The sequence below is a fragment of the Lissotriton vulgaris genome, chromosome 12 (assembly GCF_964263255.1).
Source record: "Lissotriton vulgaris chromosome 12, aLisVul1.2, whole genome shotgun sequence".
Lineage (NCBI taxonomy): Eukaryota > Metazoa > Chordata > Amphibia > Caudata > Salamandridae > Lissotriton > Lissotriton vulgaris.
The window spans coordinates 21,164,753-21,179,571 of NC_141700.1; the positions used below are offsets into that span (position 1 = coordinate 21,164,753).

A 14,819-nucleotide genomic window follows, 5' to 3' on the forward strand; every position below is an offset into this window, starting at 1 on the left:
CACGAACTGCCAGATTGGTAACAAGACTGTCCCGCTACCCCCTTTTCCTTCCAAGAGACTAGAATCGAGGGGACCCCTGAGTCCTGACCTCCTTGTACCATTCTACCGTACTTCAAGATTGCTTATAAAGAACGTTAAACCTTATCTTTGTGTGGTGTCCATCTGTGGGGGGGAAGTTACTTGTCTGTACGATCGCTGGAGACGGCTCTCCCCGGAGACCTCTCCTCTTGTCCTCGGCCGACCCTCCAGGTCCCGTCTAACAGGCATCATCAGTCAGATGACCCTGCCAAATAAAAGGGGCTGAGCACACGTGCTCAGGGTCAGTTAATTAAACATCCAAGCTGTGTCTGCGTCCATTCATTATTAGCGATGTGGGCCTAGGGCCCCCACATCATTACAGATACTAATACAAGCACAGACATGCCAACCCTCCAGATTCAGGCGTGAGACTACCGATTTCTAGGCTAGTCTCCTGCCTCCCGATTCCTGCAAGCAAAAACCTGATTCCTCGTGGGTTTCAGCTGACAGGGCTTGGTATTTATTGTGTAACGTGTTAATTCTCCCAGCAATACTCAGAGTGGCGATGCAGGGTCTCTAGAACGGGTGAAAAACCAACAAAGCGTCATTAACAAGGGAATGGTCTTTTAAAGACCTGTGAAGTTCTTGGGGGTGGGGGGGGGGGGGCGGCTGTGTGTGTGTGCCAGGGAAGCTGTTTCAGCCCGGGCTGCCACACAGGGTGGTGAGGGGGAGGGGGGCAACCTGCCAGGCCAGTGCACAACACTTGCATCACCCTCTCTGCCTGCCATTGCGCTCCATGCTTCTGAAAGATAAGAAAAAAATTGCATTTGCGTTTCAAATGTCCGATCCGGCAGCGGCACACCTCCAAAGCCCATACATGCCAGTAACCCGATTCAAGGCCACATTCTCCCAATTTTTTTTTTAGGTATTCCCACTTTGCTCTTCTGAAATGTTGGCATGTATGTAAGCATTCACAATACCATTATATCTCACATAGGCGAAACCTATTGGTTTTGCCAGTGCTTGTTGTATCGCATGGAGTCTTGGCAGAGGCAAAGTTCCGGAGCGAGGCTTGAAACGTAGACTTACTGCAAGCAGAAACAGGTCTGGAGCGAGGCGTGGAACGCAAACTACCGGTTGCGCTTGGCAGCACATGCGGTGATCCGGAGCGAAGCGAGGTTTGAAACTGATACTCTCGCGGCGCATGCCAATATAACAGAACAAAGCGTGGAGCAGCAGATTACAAGGAGGCTTGAAACGCAGACTCTCGTGGCGTGTATAACTTATTTTTTTTACCGAAAGGGAGCCTGGGAACAGAAGATTACAACGAGGCTTGAAACGCAGTCTCCGTATGTGTTCTTCACACCGGAAGGTAGGCCGGAAGCTGCAGATCAGAGCGAGACTTGAAACGCAGGAGCTGTCAGGGTGTGAGTAGCGTTCCTCCGGCCACCGGTCTGTGTCCTTGCAGGGGGAGAAGCCGCTTTCCTTCCAGCACAGCCCCTCCGACCGGCCCCATGGCCCCCGCCGCACTGCGGCTTCTCAAGTGAGTGGAGCCCGGCCTCGGTAACATATTCCAGTGTATGGGATAGTTATAGTTGTGGTTTGTCTGGGCAGGTACTCGCTGTAGCAGAAAGGGCGAGTGAGTGCCTGCACTTCTCAGCAGGATGCAGCTGGGACGGTGTTAGGGGTGGGGAGATTGGCACAGAATGTCCGGATGATAGGGTTATTGGACGAGACATCAGGCCTCTACCATGCATGTGACACCCCCTCCCCCCCCCATGATACTTTCCTCACTTCCCTGATCCTCCCCTCGCTACCATGGGTATACCGAGCAACACCCACCGAGCAACACCCACCGAGCAACACCCCTGGCAGACTGGAGCAGGACCCCCAGCAAGCTTCTTTGAGCCCATTGGGATATGGAGTCATCTGGTGACCATATTTATGAGGGAAGTGCCATATGCAAGTAGAACCACCTGGGAAGAGTAGGGACAAACAGGATCGCTCGACAGACTGAGGGTGAGGGTGGTTCGAATCTAGCCATAAATGGTATAGAGGCCGGGAGCAGATGAGGCCTGCAGCCCAGATGTTCGTTCCAGTGACGCCTCCCGGTCTCGTTACACCTCAGAACGATGAGGCCCAACATTGGAGTAAGAGTGTTGTTGCAGTGCAGAACGCTTTGCATGGCACTATTTTGTTAATTATCAGATGATGGCACTGCATCTCTGGTCATCATAGACCGTATACTTTGCACCTGTAGTAATCGTAGAGTGTATGTATGTATGTGTGTGTGTGTATAGATATATATACTGTGCAACTCTAGTAATAAGACTATAATCTGCACCTCTGGTAATCCTAGAATCTACTGTGCACTTCTAGTAATGACAGCGAGTATACTATGCGCCTGTAGTAATCTTAAAGCGTATACTCTGCACCTGTAGTGATCATAGACCATACACACTACAATTCTACTTTTCATATACGCTGAACCTGTAGCGTGTGCATGGGCTGTCGGGCAGGAGAGGTGCCTCGATTCTTAGTAGTGGGACAAGTAACACTCCTTGTTGAAGTAATAACCTTTTCACTTCTGAGGACGCCAGTTGAATCAATACTAGAATCCGAAGCCCCACACTGAGTATGTAATGGAAACCAGAGGCCCGTGGACTAAGCAATTTTTATGATTTGAACATCAAAGTAATCCACACAAAAAAAAATCACAAAATGCTCACACATCAAAAAATGTCATTTAATTCATAATCAAATGTAAAAAATGTTTTTGATTTGTAGATACTTTATTAATTTTAATATTGTTTAATTTAGTAAAACAGTTGCTTACCACCGAACGTCTCACGGGACACCAGGGGTCCTTAGACCACAGGTTAAGACCCACTGGTTTAATGAGTATTAGATCTCGGTAGAATTTTTTTCTTGGACATTATGAGCCATGCATAGTGTCTTAAACTTGCATTATAAAGTGTGTTTATTCAGATAAGAGGGACAGCGTCTGTTGTGGTCAGAAGGAAGTCACAGTAGGGTATTGTGGGTAATAGCTTCCTTGTGATGCTCCCCTTCTTTCTTTAGGCTCGTCACCAAAGGAGGTCTGGCTGGTGGTGCTGTGTATGTTGCTTATGATCAGGGACTTCTGGGAAGTGGAAGCCAAGGGGAAGCAGCCCTTCAGAAGGCCAAAGCTGCTCTGCCGCCCGCAGTGAATGAATGGGCCACCTATTTTGGCTGGCAGGTAAGGACCAACTGGCGTAAGGAAGAGGGTTGCAGAGACCAGTGCCACCAAGGAACAGACCTGATGTGTTGAGTGGTGCAAAGTTTAGGCCTTCAATGTTTACCACTAAAGTTCCTATCACATCTGCGTCTCTGCTGGTCCGCTGCCTGACTTCTGTCCGGCAACATCAATGGAAGGGACTGAGTGGGGGGCAATGGTGGTGGGGCAGAAACGATGCAAGTGCAAACATGTTAACCGTTACACTGTATTATGTAATGTTAGGTCATTTGGATTGTACTACTGAATATCGTGTTACAAGAATATCAGGGGACAAAATAATTGAAATGTAAGTCTATATAGGGAAGTGTACATTTACTATTCTTTACTCCACATGTACAGTATCTTGTAGATATGTGCTATGTAGTTACACATATGTGGAGTTAGGTATAGGAGATCTAGCCATACTTGATATTGTCAATATTTTGTCCCTGATAGTGTTCCATATCATTATTCTTGCTTCGAAATACAGGGTGCACGTTGGTAATTTGTAAAGCACAACTAAAAACTTCTTCTTTAGGAAAGCTAGCTGCCTTGATCCAGCTGCAACATGAGGGCTCTCCGTGTTCTAATGAATCTGAGGTGTTTATATTCCACTCTCAGACTCGTAGAAAAACAGTCCATTCCTGCTCTCAGTAGCCAGAATCCCCTCTCATCACTGATTGGCTGTACCTTTGGATCTGCTTTTTTCTTTTGCTAAGTTTGTGCTTTACAAATACCACCTACATATGTGGGTCATCGTCCAAGCTTTGTTGGCCCGAACTGAAAAGGCACACCTGCCACATCTAGATCTCTTGAAATTTAGAAATGTTATTTTTATTTTAAAAAGTTTTATATAGCGCTAGCTTGACCCATGGGTATCAGAGCGCTTTACATACACATAGGAGAGAAAAAGAAAAGCAGGACCTAAGGAAGCAGAGAGGATACAAGTAAAACATAATAATTATCCAAACAGTTAAGGGAAGGTAAAAAAAAAACACATTTAAGAAACCACCTATCCTTAGTGGTCAAGTGAAAGGGGAGTCCGCAAGGATATTGAAGTCTAGGTTAGTGGACGTTGGTTGGTAAAGCATTTGTGGAGTAGATGGAGTTTCAGTTCCCTTTTGAAGCAGGAGAAGGAGGGGTTGCATCTGAGGTCTGGGTACATTACCAGAGCAGGATCGGCAAAGAGTGGTTTTCTTTTTAATTTTTGGAGGGATGAGAAGAAGAGAGTTGGAGCTTCTCAGAGTTCTGGATTTTCCTGCTTTAACCAGTTTGCTGTTTAGGTAGTTGGGGGAAGGTGAGTGAAGGGTTTTGTGTGTGATGCAGGTCAGTTTGTAAATACATCTCTCTTCCAGAGGAAACGAGTTGAGGGTGCCTAGTGATTTAACTGAGTCGGATAGGACGAGGGGGCAGTTTAGGACATCAAGATTCTTGAGCGAGTCTTGAATTGGTCGGTGGTTACTTTTCGGGGAGAACATTATTACTTCCGTTTTGTCGGGGTTCAGCTTTAGGTGGTTTGGGGGGAGGGGGTAGTCCCCCGAGTAAATGTCATCTCACAAGATCAGGTTTTCACAGAGCAGTCGACCGCCTAGAAATTACCAGCTAAATGCTTTCGCACTGATTTTGTGTTGCTTGATGAGGGGTTCTCTACCAAATTAAAAATACTCTGTAACTTGGAAACAACTATTCTGACACTTCTCAATTTCCTTTTTTAGCTACCGGCCACGCCAAAGTTGGACTTTTCATTGTGCGAGTCCTGGAACTGGGGTAAGGAAGTAATTTAAGAAAACTTGTCAGTATGAACTGAATTACATGAAAGTGTTTTTTGTTGTTATTGTTAATGGTGGGTGTCCTATGGTTTCATTCTATCCAGTGTTTGTTGGGGGGAGGTTGTTCTTGTGTACCGTATACTCCATAGCTGCCTAGCTTCCAGCTACTTAACCCGTTCCATGCGTTTGTCGGCCAACGGCCATCTTGAGCACTACCTCCGCAGTGCTGTGCACATCCATTGGCCGACGTGGCCCCGCCCACTGCGCTAAAACACCGCACCACGGCTAAATTGCAGCTGCGATTAATTGGTGTGTCAGTGAACTGGCATTCTCAGAGTAGGCCTAGCATCCTGTCACCAAGAGTCTGTTGGCTGGGGTCGCGCTTATACAGAAATTTGCAAACACAAGCATCCATTTGACCTGGAAACAACTTGCATGACTTTCTTTTTCTGACCTTTTGCATTGCCTCACCGTGCGTTGTAGGTTAGTGTTTAAGTACATATGTGATATATTCGTATCCGTTCTCCAAACTTTGGTTTGCCTTTCGAGCTAGGGGCCTGACTCAGAATTTTGAATGTGCAGGACATCCACCAAGAAGGTGTGGTTTTCCTATCCATCCTCTTCAGAGTGCACAGATGTCTATGCTCTCTAAATGAAGCAGGCTGAACATCTGGCACTCTTTGGCAGACGTCGTCCACCGAACTCTAAATCTGGCTCTGGACTTTAACTTGCCGCCCTAGTGGTGAGTAGTTCAGCTTTCCATGGCCTTGGCTTAATGTAGGGTAGCATTAGGGTTTCACCTCTGCTAACAGAAGCTCACAAAGTCTGCTTGCCTAAGTCACCTTTGGTGTGACCACCCACCCTTCTGCTGCGCTCGCCATCACGCAGCTGATGGAGAGCGCAACTTTTCATTCCAGCCACTTCAGTCTGCGCTGTTTAAATGGGCAACCTTGATTTCAACATCAATGCCCCAGCCTTCACTAACCCTTCCACCCCAAACCCTATGAGCACCTCCTCTTTTGTTATGGATTTGGCAGCAGAGAAGCTGGTCAGGCTGCACTGTTGCACATTCATCAAAACTATCCATGTTGCTTTGACGCAGCCATTGCACCGAGCATTACTTCGGTCCGCATGTTCAAATCCAACTCTTTTAGAAACTAATAAACTCATACGAGGGCCTAGATTTACAATCACTGCCCCTCAGGTAAGTGTGGTGGCAGTGGAAATAAACACGGCCCAATAACGCGTTATTTGGAGCTACCGTACTAGTAAACACACATTCACACGTTTATTATTAGAGTGCAGAGGTCAAATTCCAGTTTATTACTACAGTGCAGCAAACATGGTATGAGAGGATCACTACTGCCTCACAGATTGCAAATTTCAAGTCTTTTACACAAGGAAACAACTCTCCTTACAGTCAAGTGACTACTTTAGTATGGCTTGTACCTTACTACACACAGTTAACCCTGTGCACATTGTTTTTAAGAAAAGAATTAACAAAAACCAAACATGAAAAACGCCATGACATAAACTAAGTATGCAGATACACAGAATATCATAGGCTGCTTACTACCATTGTTGTGGGAGGGGCATCATGACCTACTCGAGGCTTCACCTTTCATGAATCTGAGCCCCCACACACTCCACAGTGGTAATAAATAGTATATTACTCTTCACATCCATATATATACACAATTACTTTTCGATTTTGTTTAATAAGCATCACTTATGTGTGACTAATGTATTTTTTTCATATTCTGGTTTTCTTTTTAAATTTAGTATAAAAATATGCATGATTTGTTTTGGACTTGCAGCTAAACAGCTTTGGTAGGAGGCAGAACACGTTCACCTGTTAAGCATGGTCAAGTCGTTTCTCGAGACTTCAGCTAACCAGAGGAATGGTTTTTGTAATGGGATTTGATATAGCAGCTTATTACAATTACGGCTGCTATTAGTATGATGATCTTAAGGGTGGAAGGTTCTTCTGGGTGCTTTGTAAACCTAAAATGGTGCTTTGTCCTGAGAAACACACGGTTATATAGTGAAATCTGCACCAAGTGATGCGATCTAGAATTCTTGATGATAAAACACTCACCTGACGCTCCAAACATGCACCGCAGCCATTTCTCACCGTCTTCACATTTTGAGGTGTGACCACATGAAGTTTGCATTGGTAAGAAAATTGAGCAAGTGCTTCATTGAACCAAGGAGGCAGCCTAAAAAGCACCAAACCACTTTTGTTTAAGTCAAATTTTTTAAGTCTAAATTCAGTTATTGCCTATTTCCCATAGCTCTTTATTAAATAGTTTTACTAAGCAAAATCTGTACTTTTTCATTTTATTTTTTTGTGCAAATTTCACAGCCAATTTCCTTTTCCCTTGGTGCCAGTATCGTTTCTGTAATGTGAACCAAACGGTTTGATTAGTTCCATGTTAGAAAGCAGCATCAATGGTGTAAAAGAGCATTTGCACTAGTACAAAATTGGTGCAAACTGTATGTGATGTGGCCACTGATTTTTTGCTTTCTCCCAGGCTGGTGTATTTCGACCCCAAAACTCCCTGAACTCTTGCCTAGGCGTTGTGCCAAACCAAAGCTTCTACAACGTTTAATGCCTACTCGCTCTCTTCTTGCAGGGGTGCAGAAGTCCATTGCTGCTTTGTCTATAGCCCCAACGCGGGCCTGTGAGTACACGCAGGATGGTTGGACGTACATGAAAGGGCTCGTAAAATGAAGACTTGAAGCAATAAGCTCCATGCGGTCAGCTGTTCACAACTATATATGAACCTAAATAAAGAGGCTTCTTTTGAAATCTTCAGTGTAACGTTTTTTTCGTGGGGCTTTGCTGATGTCCCTCCGAGGGCAAGGCAGGTTGAAGGGGAGTTTTACTTGCGATTGTGGGACCCATCATCTCGTTCAGGAATGTAAAAGGTTCACCTGAACACAACCTTCAGTCTCTGGGGGAAGACTTGAGGAATGAATTCACAACAGAACTTTAGAAATAAATAAACTGCTTGCCAAAGTAGCCATAAGATTTTCTAAGCAAATCTGTGTCTTGCACGTGAGCTGCTTGACTCTTTGACAAGGACGTAATATGGCGGTTGCCAGTTAAAGCACCTTCTAACAGTCTATTCCCTGCAGTGCTTTTAATTTCCATTCACATTCTAACCAAAGCAGCAGCAGTCTAAGTCCGCGCTCACTGCAGACAGTGCATGCTTACAACTTGGAACAGTGGTGGGTCTGCAGGTTTGGGTCCCCGAGAATGGGAGCATGCGGGCCAGAGTCACCACCAAGGACGAGTGGGTTCTACTCTTGGAATGCTGGTCTCAGTCTGATGGCTCCAGCCACCACCTGATGGGGAAGTGCACCATTTCTGGATGTATTGCAGTACCTTCTTGATGGGCGGACTGGAAAATAAAGTGCATACCGCTGCTCTGTATTCACAAATGTGGTCTTTTTAAACCATATTGCTTTTGTTTTGTAAGGATATATTCAATGGGCATTGAAGCAGGTCCGTTCCGGCCCTGTAGTCATGGCCATAACTTTTCATGCAAAAGCACTCATTCATTTCTGAATAAGTGCTGAAGGGTTAAGGTAACCATGTTGTTCCTGCTTACATTTCACATGCTTTAATTAATCTTACATTCCTTATGAGTGTTTGCTTTTTCCAGAATGTTGTCACTTTTTTTTAGGCAGCATATTGCTCTTGTCTAGTGCGTAATTTGAAATGAGTCGCCTCTAGGTGTTAGTAGCGGGGCACAATTGGGTTGTAGTTGAAGGCAGTGCGAGTTTCCCTCAGTGGGGTAGTATGGTGTTCAGTGGAGAGAGGATGTGGCACTATGGTCAGAGCTGCCGAATTTGGAACTGGGGAGCCAGGTTCAGCCTTCATGACCAGTCCACCAGACCAATCTCCCTGAGGGAGCACATTTCCATGCTAGACCTTGGAAGGACCCGCACAACGTTAGAAGCCCTGGTGTCTTAGCACCAGCAGGTGAACCCTAGCAGTGGCAAGTGTGGGTTAACCTTGAAGGCCTGTCTACCACAATCCCTATTGAAGCCCACCGCAAGTCTTTTGGGCAGGCCTACGAAGCAGCACACCCTAGAGCAACAGTGACTCTGTCATTGAGGTCACAGGACCCTTGAGCAGGGAGGCTTTAGGGCGGTGCAAACGGTGAGATCGCATTGAGCGCTGACTTTGGGTCATGTTTGCGAATATATTATGTTTCTAAAAGCACTTGCTGCCTCCTTCCTGGTCTCCAGGAATTTTCGGCAACAACAAAAATGTCATGAAACTCTGGTGATCAATAATATACATCTTTGTGAGACCTGCACCTAGCTTTTCCATCTAATGAGACAAATGTAATCCATTTAACAGTTTTAAAATATGGACTTATTTCATTTGTATATTTATCTTTTTGTCCATGTTATCCACGTTAGGTCTCTTCAGGGATGCCAAATAAGATCAATAGTCCTGCGATGTCACTTTCTATGATGTCACTTCTTGTGATGTTACCAAGGGCGGCTCCTTCACTAGGGCGGAGGAGCGACGCCCCACTACTTTCTTGCAAAAGCAGAAACACAAAATGCTAAAACGACCATTTTATGTTTCTGCTTCTAGCACTGCGAGAAAGCAGAAGTGTTTCGTTGGGGGCGGGCAGGTCTGTTTTAGGGCAGGAGAGGATTGCCTTGCCAACTGCTAAGGGCGCTGACTGTTCGGCCAAACCAGTCATGCGCACTCTGGCCTTTCTCTATGTAGGCTGCAATGCAGCCTACATGGGGAAAATGGCCTCCCCATAGGCGCCTGGCTGGTCGGCGTCCTGATCAATCACAACTCTGCCATTGCAGCATTATGATTGGCTTAGGGGAGGGAGGCTGCCTGCTTCCTGTTCTCCACCCCCCCCCCTTCCGAACTCCTGCGAGATCCTCCACCCGCGAGTCATGCTGGCTGCGACTGGAAGATATATGCAAATTAGAGGGGCCTCACATCTTCTCTTTCGCCCGGGGCCCCAGGAGTTCTAGGACCGGCCCTGTCTGGAATGCTGCAGCATGTCATTGATGGGGTGGGCTCTACTCGTAATACTGGGGTAGCATGCAAGCTTGGGTCACACAAGTTGAAGAAGCATTGGTATAGAAAAGTTACCTATATAACGAACCATCTTTTACCTCTGCTCTGTGTGCCTGATTGCATGTGAAACCGTTATCTTGACTTCTTGTTGGCCCGGGCATCATGATAATCCACCATGTGCTCGGAGGCCTATGCCTGTCCTGATAATGAGGTGTGAGCGGGAAGGATGTTCCAAGTGTGCCCTCTTAAAAAGGATAGAACTACTGTCCAGGTCCTTGGAAAGTCCTATAAAGTGGGTTTGACACTATATTGAGTTTTTGTGAATCATAGTGTGAGCAGACTTTTTTTTTTTTCTCGGTGTCAAGGAGAGTGCAGTCTACAATAATCGTGTAAAGTTCTTCTCGTATGTGATTTCCAGGCCCCTAAGCGGACATTCATTGTGCATGTCGACTGCATCTATGTGCAAGTCTTGATTGGTACATGCATGGTGGTAGAACTGGGTGAGTTGGAGTACTGGTACCAGTGAGATACCTTTTTTTTATGGCCTCTAGTTTAGCATGGCACAAGATGAAGAGTGGATACAGGGTCCTCAGACATTGGAAGTGTGTTGACTGCGTTCGCGTGTGTGGAGGGCGGAGACAGACACTGACTTGACAAAGGATGGAGACCGCTACCCTTAGTAATTCAATGAGATCCTTGTTAGCCTTGGACTACTGAATATTGCTTCCTGAGCGATGCCATTTTGTGAATGGTAGAGGTGAAACTCCAAGTTTTTGTTAAATGTGTGGAAGTATCATAAGTGGAAATAAAGCTGTAGTAAATGTTGGAAAGAACATTGGTGTGTTCTTAGAAGAATGGTTGCAATAAAGTTGTACTACATCGACACAAGAGGTTTTGAGAAGTCTGATTGTTTAATGCAGGGGACCAGCCTACTTCTAGGTCGACTGAGACACAACAACAAGGTTTGGAAGATTACAAAAAAGTCACAGCAACAAATGTGGTTAGCAGAAGGAAAATATGCAATAAGGGGAGCGTGTATGTAGGTCTAGGATGAAGGAGCAAGCGTGAATGTACCAAAGGATTGAGTCATTTGGGAGAACTGTGTGCAAGACCATTGGAGCAATATTGGGCAGGTCTTTGGATAGGATGGAGGAGCACTGCCAGGCTGTGTGCCCCACCCCAAAATAGCAAACAAAACAGGTGATGGACAGAATGTGGATCAATGTCACACATTCACCCCAGTCCAAAGATCTGGGCCCAAATCCATCGTTTTTTTGCACTCCACACCACCCTGGGTTAGACAATGGCGATATGCAAATCAGCTCTGACCCTGTGCCCCATGGGAACAGTCCAGTCCGAACTACAAAAGCCATGTCCTTCCCAGAACGGAATCAAGCATCCGAGGACCGGACTGGTTTCGAGGTAACACCTCTCATCAGCCCGGCTAGCTTGACTCCAGTGGTGTGGAGTGCCTGGGACCCACGTCTGAGCATCCCCAGCGCACTTATGGCGGCAATTGCAAACAAAACAGGTGATGGACAGAATGTGGATCAATGTCACACATTCACCCCAGTCCAAAGATCTGGGCCCAAATCCATCGTTTTTTTGCACTCCACACCACCCTGGGTTAGACAATGGCGATATGCAAATCAGCTCTGACCCTGTGCCCCATGGGAACAGTCCAGTCCGAACTACAAAAGCCATGTCCTTCCCAGAACGGAATCAAGCATCCGAGGACCGGACCGGTTTCGAGGCAACACCTCTCATTAGCCCGGCTAGCTTGACTCCAGTGGTGTGGAGTGCCTGGGACCCACGTCTGAGCATCCCCAGCGCACTTATGGCGGCAATTGCAAACAAAACAGGTGATGGACAGAATGTGGATCAATGTCACACATTCACCCCAGTCCAAAGATCTGGGCCCAAATCCATCGTTTTTTTGCACTCCACACCACCCTGGGTTAGACAATGGCGATATGCAAATCAGCTCTGACCCTGTGCCCCATGGGAACAGTCCAGTCCGAACTACAAAAGCCATGTCCTTCCCAGAACGGAATCAAGCATCCGAGGACCGGACCGGTTTCGAGGTAACACCTCTCATCAGCCCGGCTAGCTTGACTCCAGTGGTGTGGAGTGCCTGGGACCCACGTCTGAGCATCCCCAGCGCACTTATGGCGGCAATTGCAAACAAAACAGGTGATGGACAGAATGTGGATCAATGTCACACATTCACCCCAGTCCAAAGATCTGGGCCCAAATCCATCGTTTTTTTGCACTTCTGGCAAGGACATGGCTTTTGTAGTTCGGACTGGACTGTTCCCATGGGGCACAGGGTCAGAGCTGATTTGCATATCGCCATTGTCTAACCCAGGGTGGTGTGGAGTGCAAAAAAACGATGGATTTGGGCCCAGATCTTTGGACTGGGATGAATGTGTGACATTGATCCACATTCGGTCCATCACTTGTTTTGTTTGCAAATTCCGCCCTAAGTGCGCTGGGGATGCTCAGACGTGGGTCCCAGGCACTCCACACCACTGGAGTCAAGCTAGCCGGGCTGATGAGAGGTGTTACCTCAAGTCCGGTCCTCGGATGCTTGATTCCGTTCTGGGAAGGACATGGCTTTTGTAGTTCGGACTGGACTGTTCCCATGTGGCACAGGGTCAGAGCTGATTTGCATATCGCCATTGTCTAACCCAGGGTGGTGTGGAGTGCAAAAAAACGATGGATTTGGGCCCAGATCTTTGGACTGGGATGAATGTGTGACATTGATCCACATTCGGTCCATCACTTGTTTTGTTTGCAAATTCCACCCCAAAATAGGACAGGGAGTGGACAGCACAGAACTCCGACAGGGCTGGAATAAAAAAAGAACTGTATCAGCTCTGCACAGAAGCAGCAGTGCAGGCTGAAGGGCAGAATTATAAGACGCTCCGAAGAGCAGCACGTGAAATCCCAGAGGTCAGATTGGCACCAGCCAGGCCCAATGGATTGTGGCTGCACTGGCACAAGCTAACAAGGGGGAAGATGATATGGTGAAGCTCTACCAGGAAGTCTGATCTTTCCCATGCTCTGGTAACATAACTCGCCATAATAGTGCCCATCGTTCACTAACTCCGCTCAATGAAATAAAAACCACAGCCTGCTTTTATAACTTAAAAACAAAAATGCTGTTTTTAATTGCAAGTCTTAGCTAATATTACAAAGCAACAACATATTTCATAGAAACTTTGAACAGGGGTGCACGGGTTGTGCAAAGACTACTGCAAGAGTGCGTAAAAGTGACAGGTAACTCGTGAACCCAGCTCCCTCTTCAATTAATGCAGCAGAGACTGGGGTACACGAGGAATGATAAACCGAGGGATACTTTTAATACTCTACCTTCATTCTCACACTAGAGTTTTGTTTACAATGCTTCTCTTCACAGCACAGCGAGTAGGCAGGGACAGGTCGTCAACTTTTGACAGTGGGTGCAGTTAGGACCAGATAGTTAGAATGAAGTCCTGCACCCTTTATGAGGATCTTCAGCAGATAAATATAGTGCACTAGAATCACATCCAAGGAGAGCTTCATGTTCGTGAACAGAGACTTCGATCACAGGCTGCACAAGGGATGGCACAAGAGCAGGCCCCGACTACGGTCTCCATATGCATTCTTAAAGCCGGCATGGTAGCACCTTTACGATGCAAGCTGCTCACAAGGCACCGCTCATCAACGTCTTGGAAGCAAAACTGCAGCTGTGTGGGGGCGGTTACAGCAAACAGCTCTGAAGTCACAGAAGGAACAGGAAGAGGTCCAAACGAAGGGAGGGTCGTTGTCAGACCGGTGTGCCTCCAGATATGGAAGCAAAGATCACACATGCCGTAAAACAAACTAGCCGAAAGTGGCACCAACAACTTTAGTCCGAGCTCGTGCTAACTAATACTCAAAAGATGTTGTTGGCACAATTCAGCCCTGACCCACCCGGTAAAGAAGCCCTGGGAGGAGGGGTTGATTTGGAGCGAAGAAAGAAATCTCCAATTTCCTCACCCGCTCTCTTCAAGAGGACGGGGTGTAGAGACAGTGAGGTGAACAACTGTATAACCAAAAGACTACCGTTTGACCCTTTTACAATCCTGCCCAGGGTTCACAGTGTACTCCCAGAATGCTGTGGCGTTCACCCTTCCTTCAGGCTCTCAACTGCACCACTAAGAATCTTCAAATGCTTGAAGTTGCTCCTAAGGAGTCCACCACTACAGGAGACTGAAACCACGAGTCTCCTTCCATATACTGCTCTGTTTTCATCAGTAGTCTGACCATGGGCAAGTCGAAATGAAAAGGAAAGAGTAATAAGTTGCCATTTCAATGCTGGGATGTGCTTTACTATGAAGTGGGGATTCACCCAAGCTACTGACCATTCTTCCAAAACCAAACACCTTAGTTTTAGCCTGAACCAGATTTACATAGGTTAAGGTGTCCACTCACCGAGCCACCACTATAACCATGTGTTGCTTCGTAGCCAGGAGCTTCCACACTGTCCCATTACATCAGGGCAAAGGGCAGCTGAATCTGAAGGATTGAATACTAGATAAAGGCCACACGTGCAATCACACCAGCCTCCAACGAACAATATGTTCAGCTTTGAGAGGCTATTTAAGAAATATCGGTCTTAGAGCACAGTGTTTTCACAGGCCCCCAGCCCAGGGCAAGAGTTGGGTTCCCAACTGAACTTTTAGAC

At 46.6% G+C, this 14,819-nt stretch overlaps 1 protein-coding gene across 1 annotated transcript; it reads left to right on the forward strand.

Moving 5' to 3' along the window:
• Nucleotides 1-1,401: 1,401 nt before the first annotated feature.
• Nucleotides 1,402-7,855, forward strand: MICOS13 (mitochondrial contact site and cristae organizing system subunit 13). The gene is made up of 4 exons (XM_086946774.1): nucleotides 1,402-1,561; nucleotides 3,100-3,256; nucleotides 4,990-5,041; nucleotides 7,680-7,855. The coding sequence occupies exons 1-4, from the start codon at nucleotides 1,533-1,535 to the stop codon at nucleotides 7,775-7,777; spliced, it is 336 nt and encodes a 111-aa protein (XP_086802900.1). The 5' UTR covers nucleotides 1,402-1,532; the 3' UTR covers nucleotides 7,778-7,855.
• The last annotated feature ends 6,964 nt before the right edge of the window (nucleotides 7,856-14,819 follow it).

Coding starts and splice junctions, on each gene's coding strand:
- MICOS13 (XM_086946774.1), top strand. CDS start 1,533: ATGGCCCCCGCCGCACTGCGGCTTCTCAA. Junction 1,562..3,099: donor GCCGCACTGCGGCTTCTCAA/GTGAGTGGAGCC, acceptor TTCTTTCTTTAG/GCTCGTCACCAAAGGAGGTC. Junction 3,257..4,989: donor CCACCTATTTTGGCTGGCAG/GTAAGGACCAAC, acceptor TTCCTTTTTTAG/CTACCGGCCACGCCAAAGTT.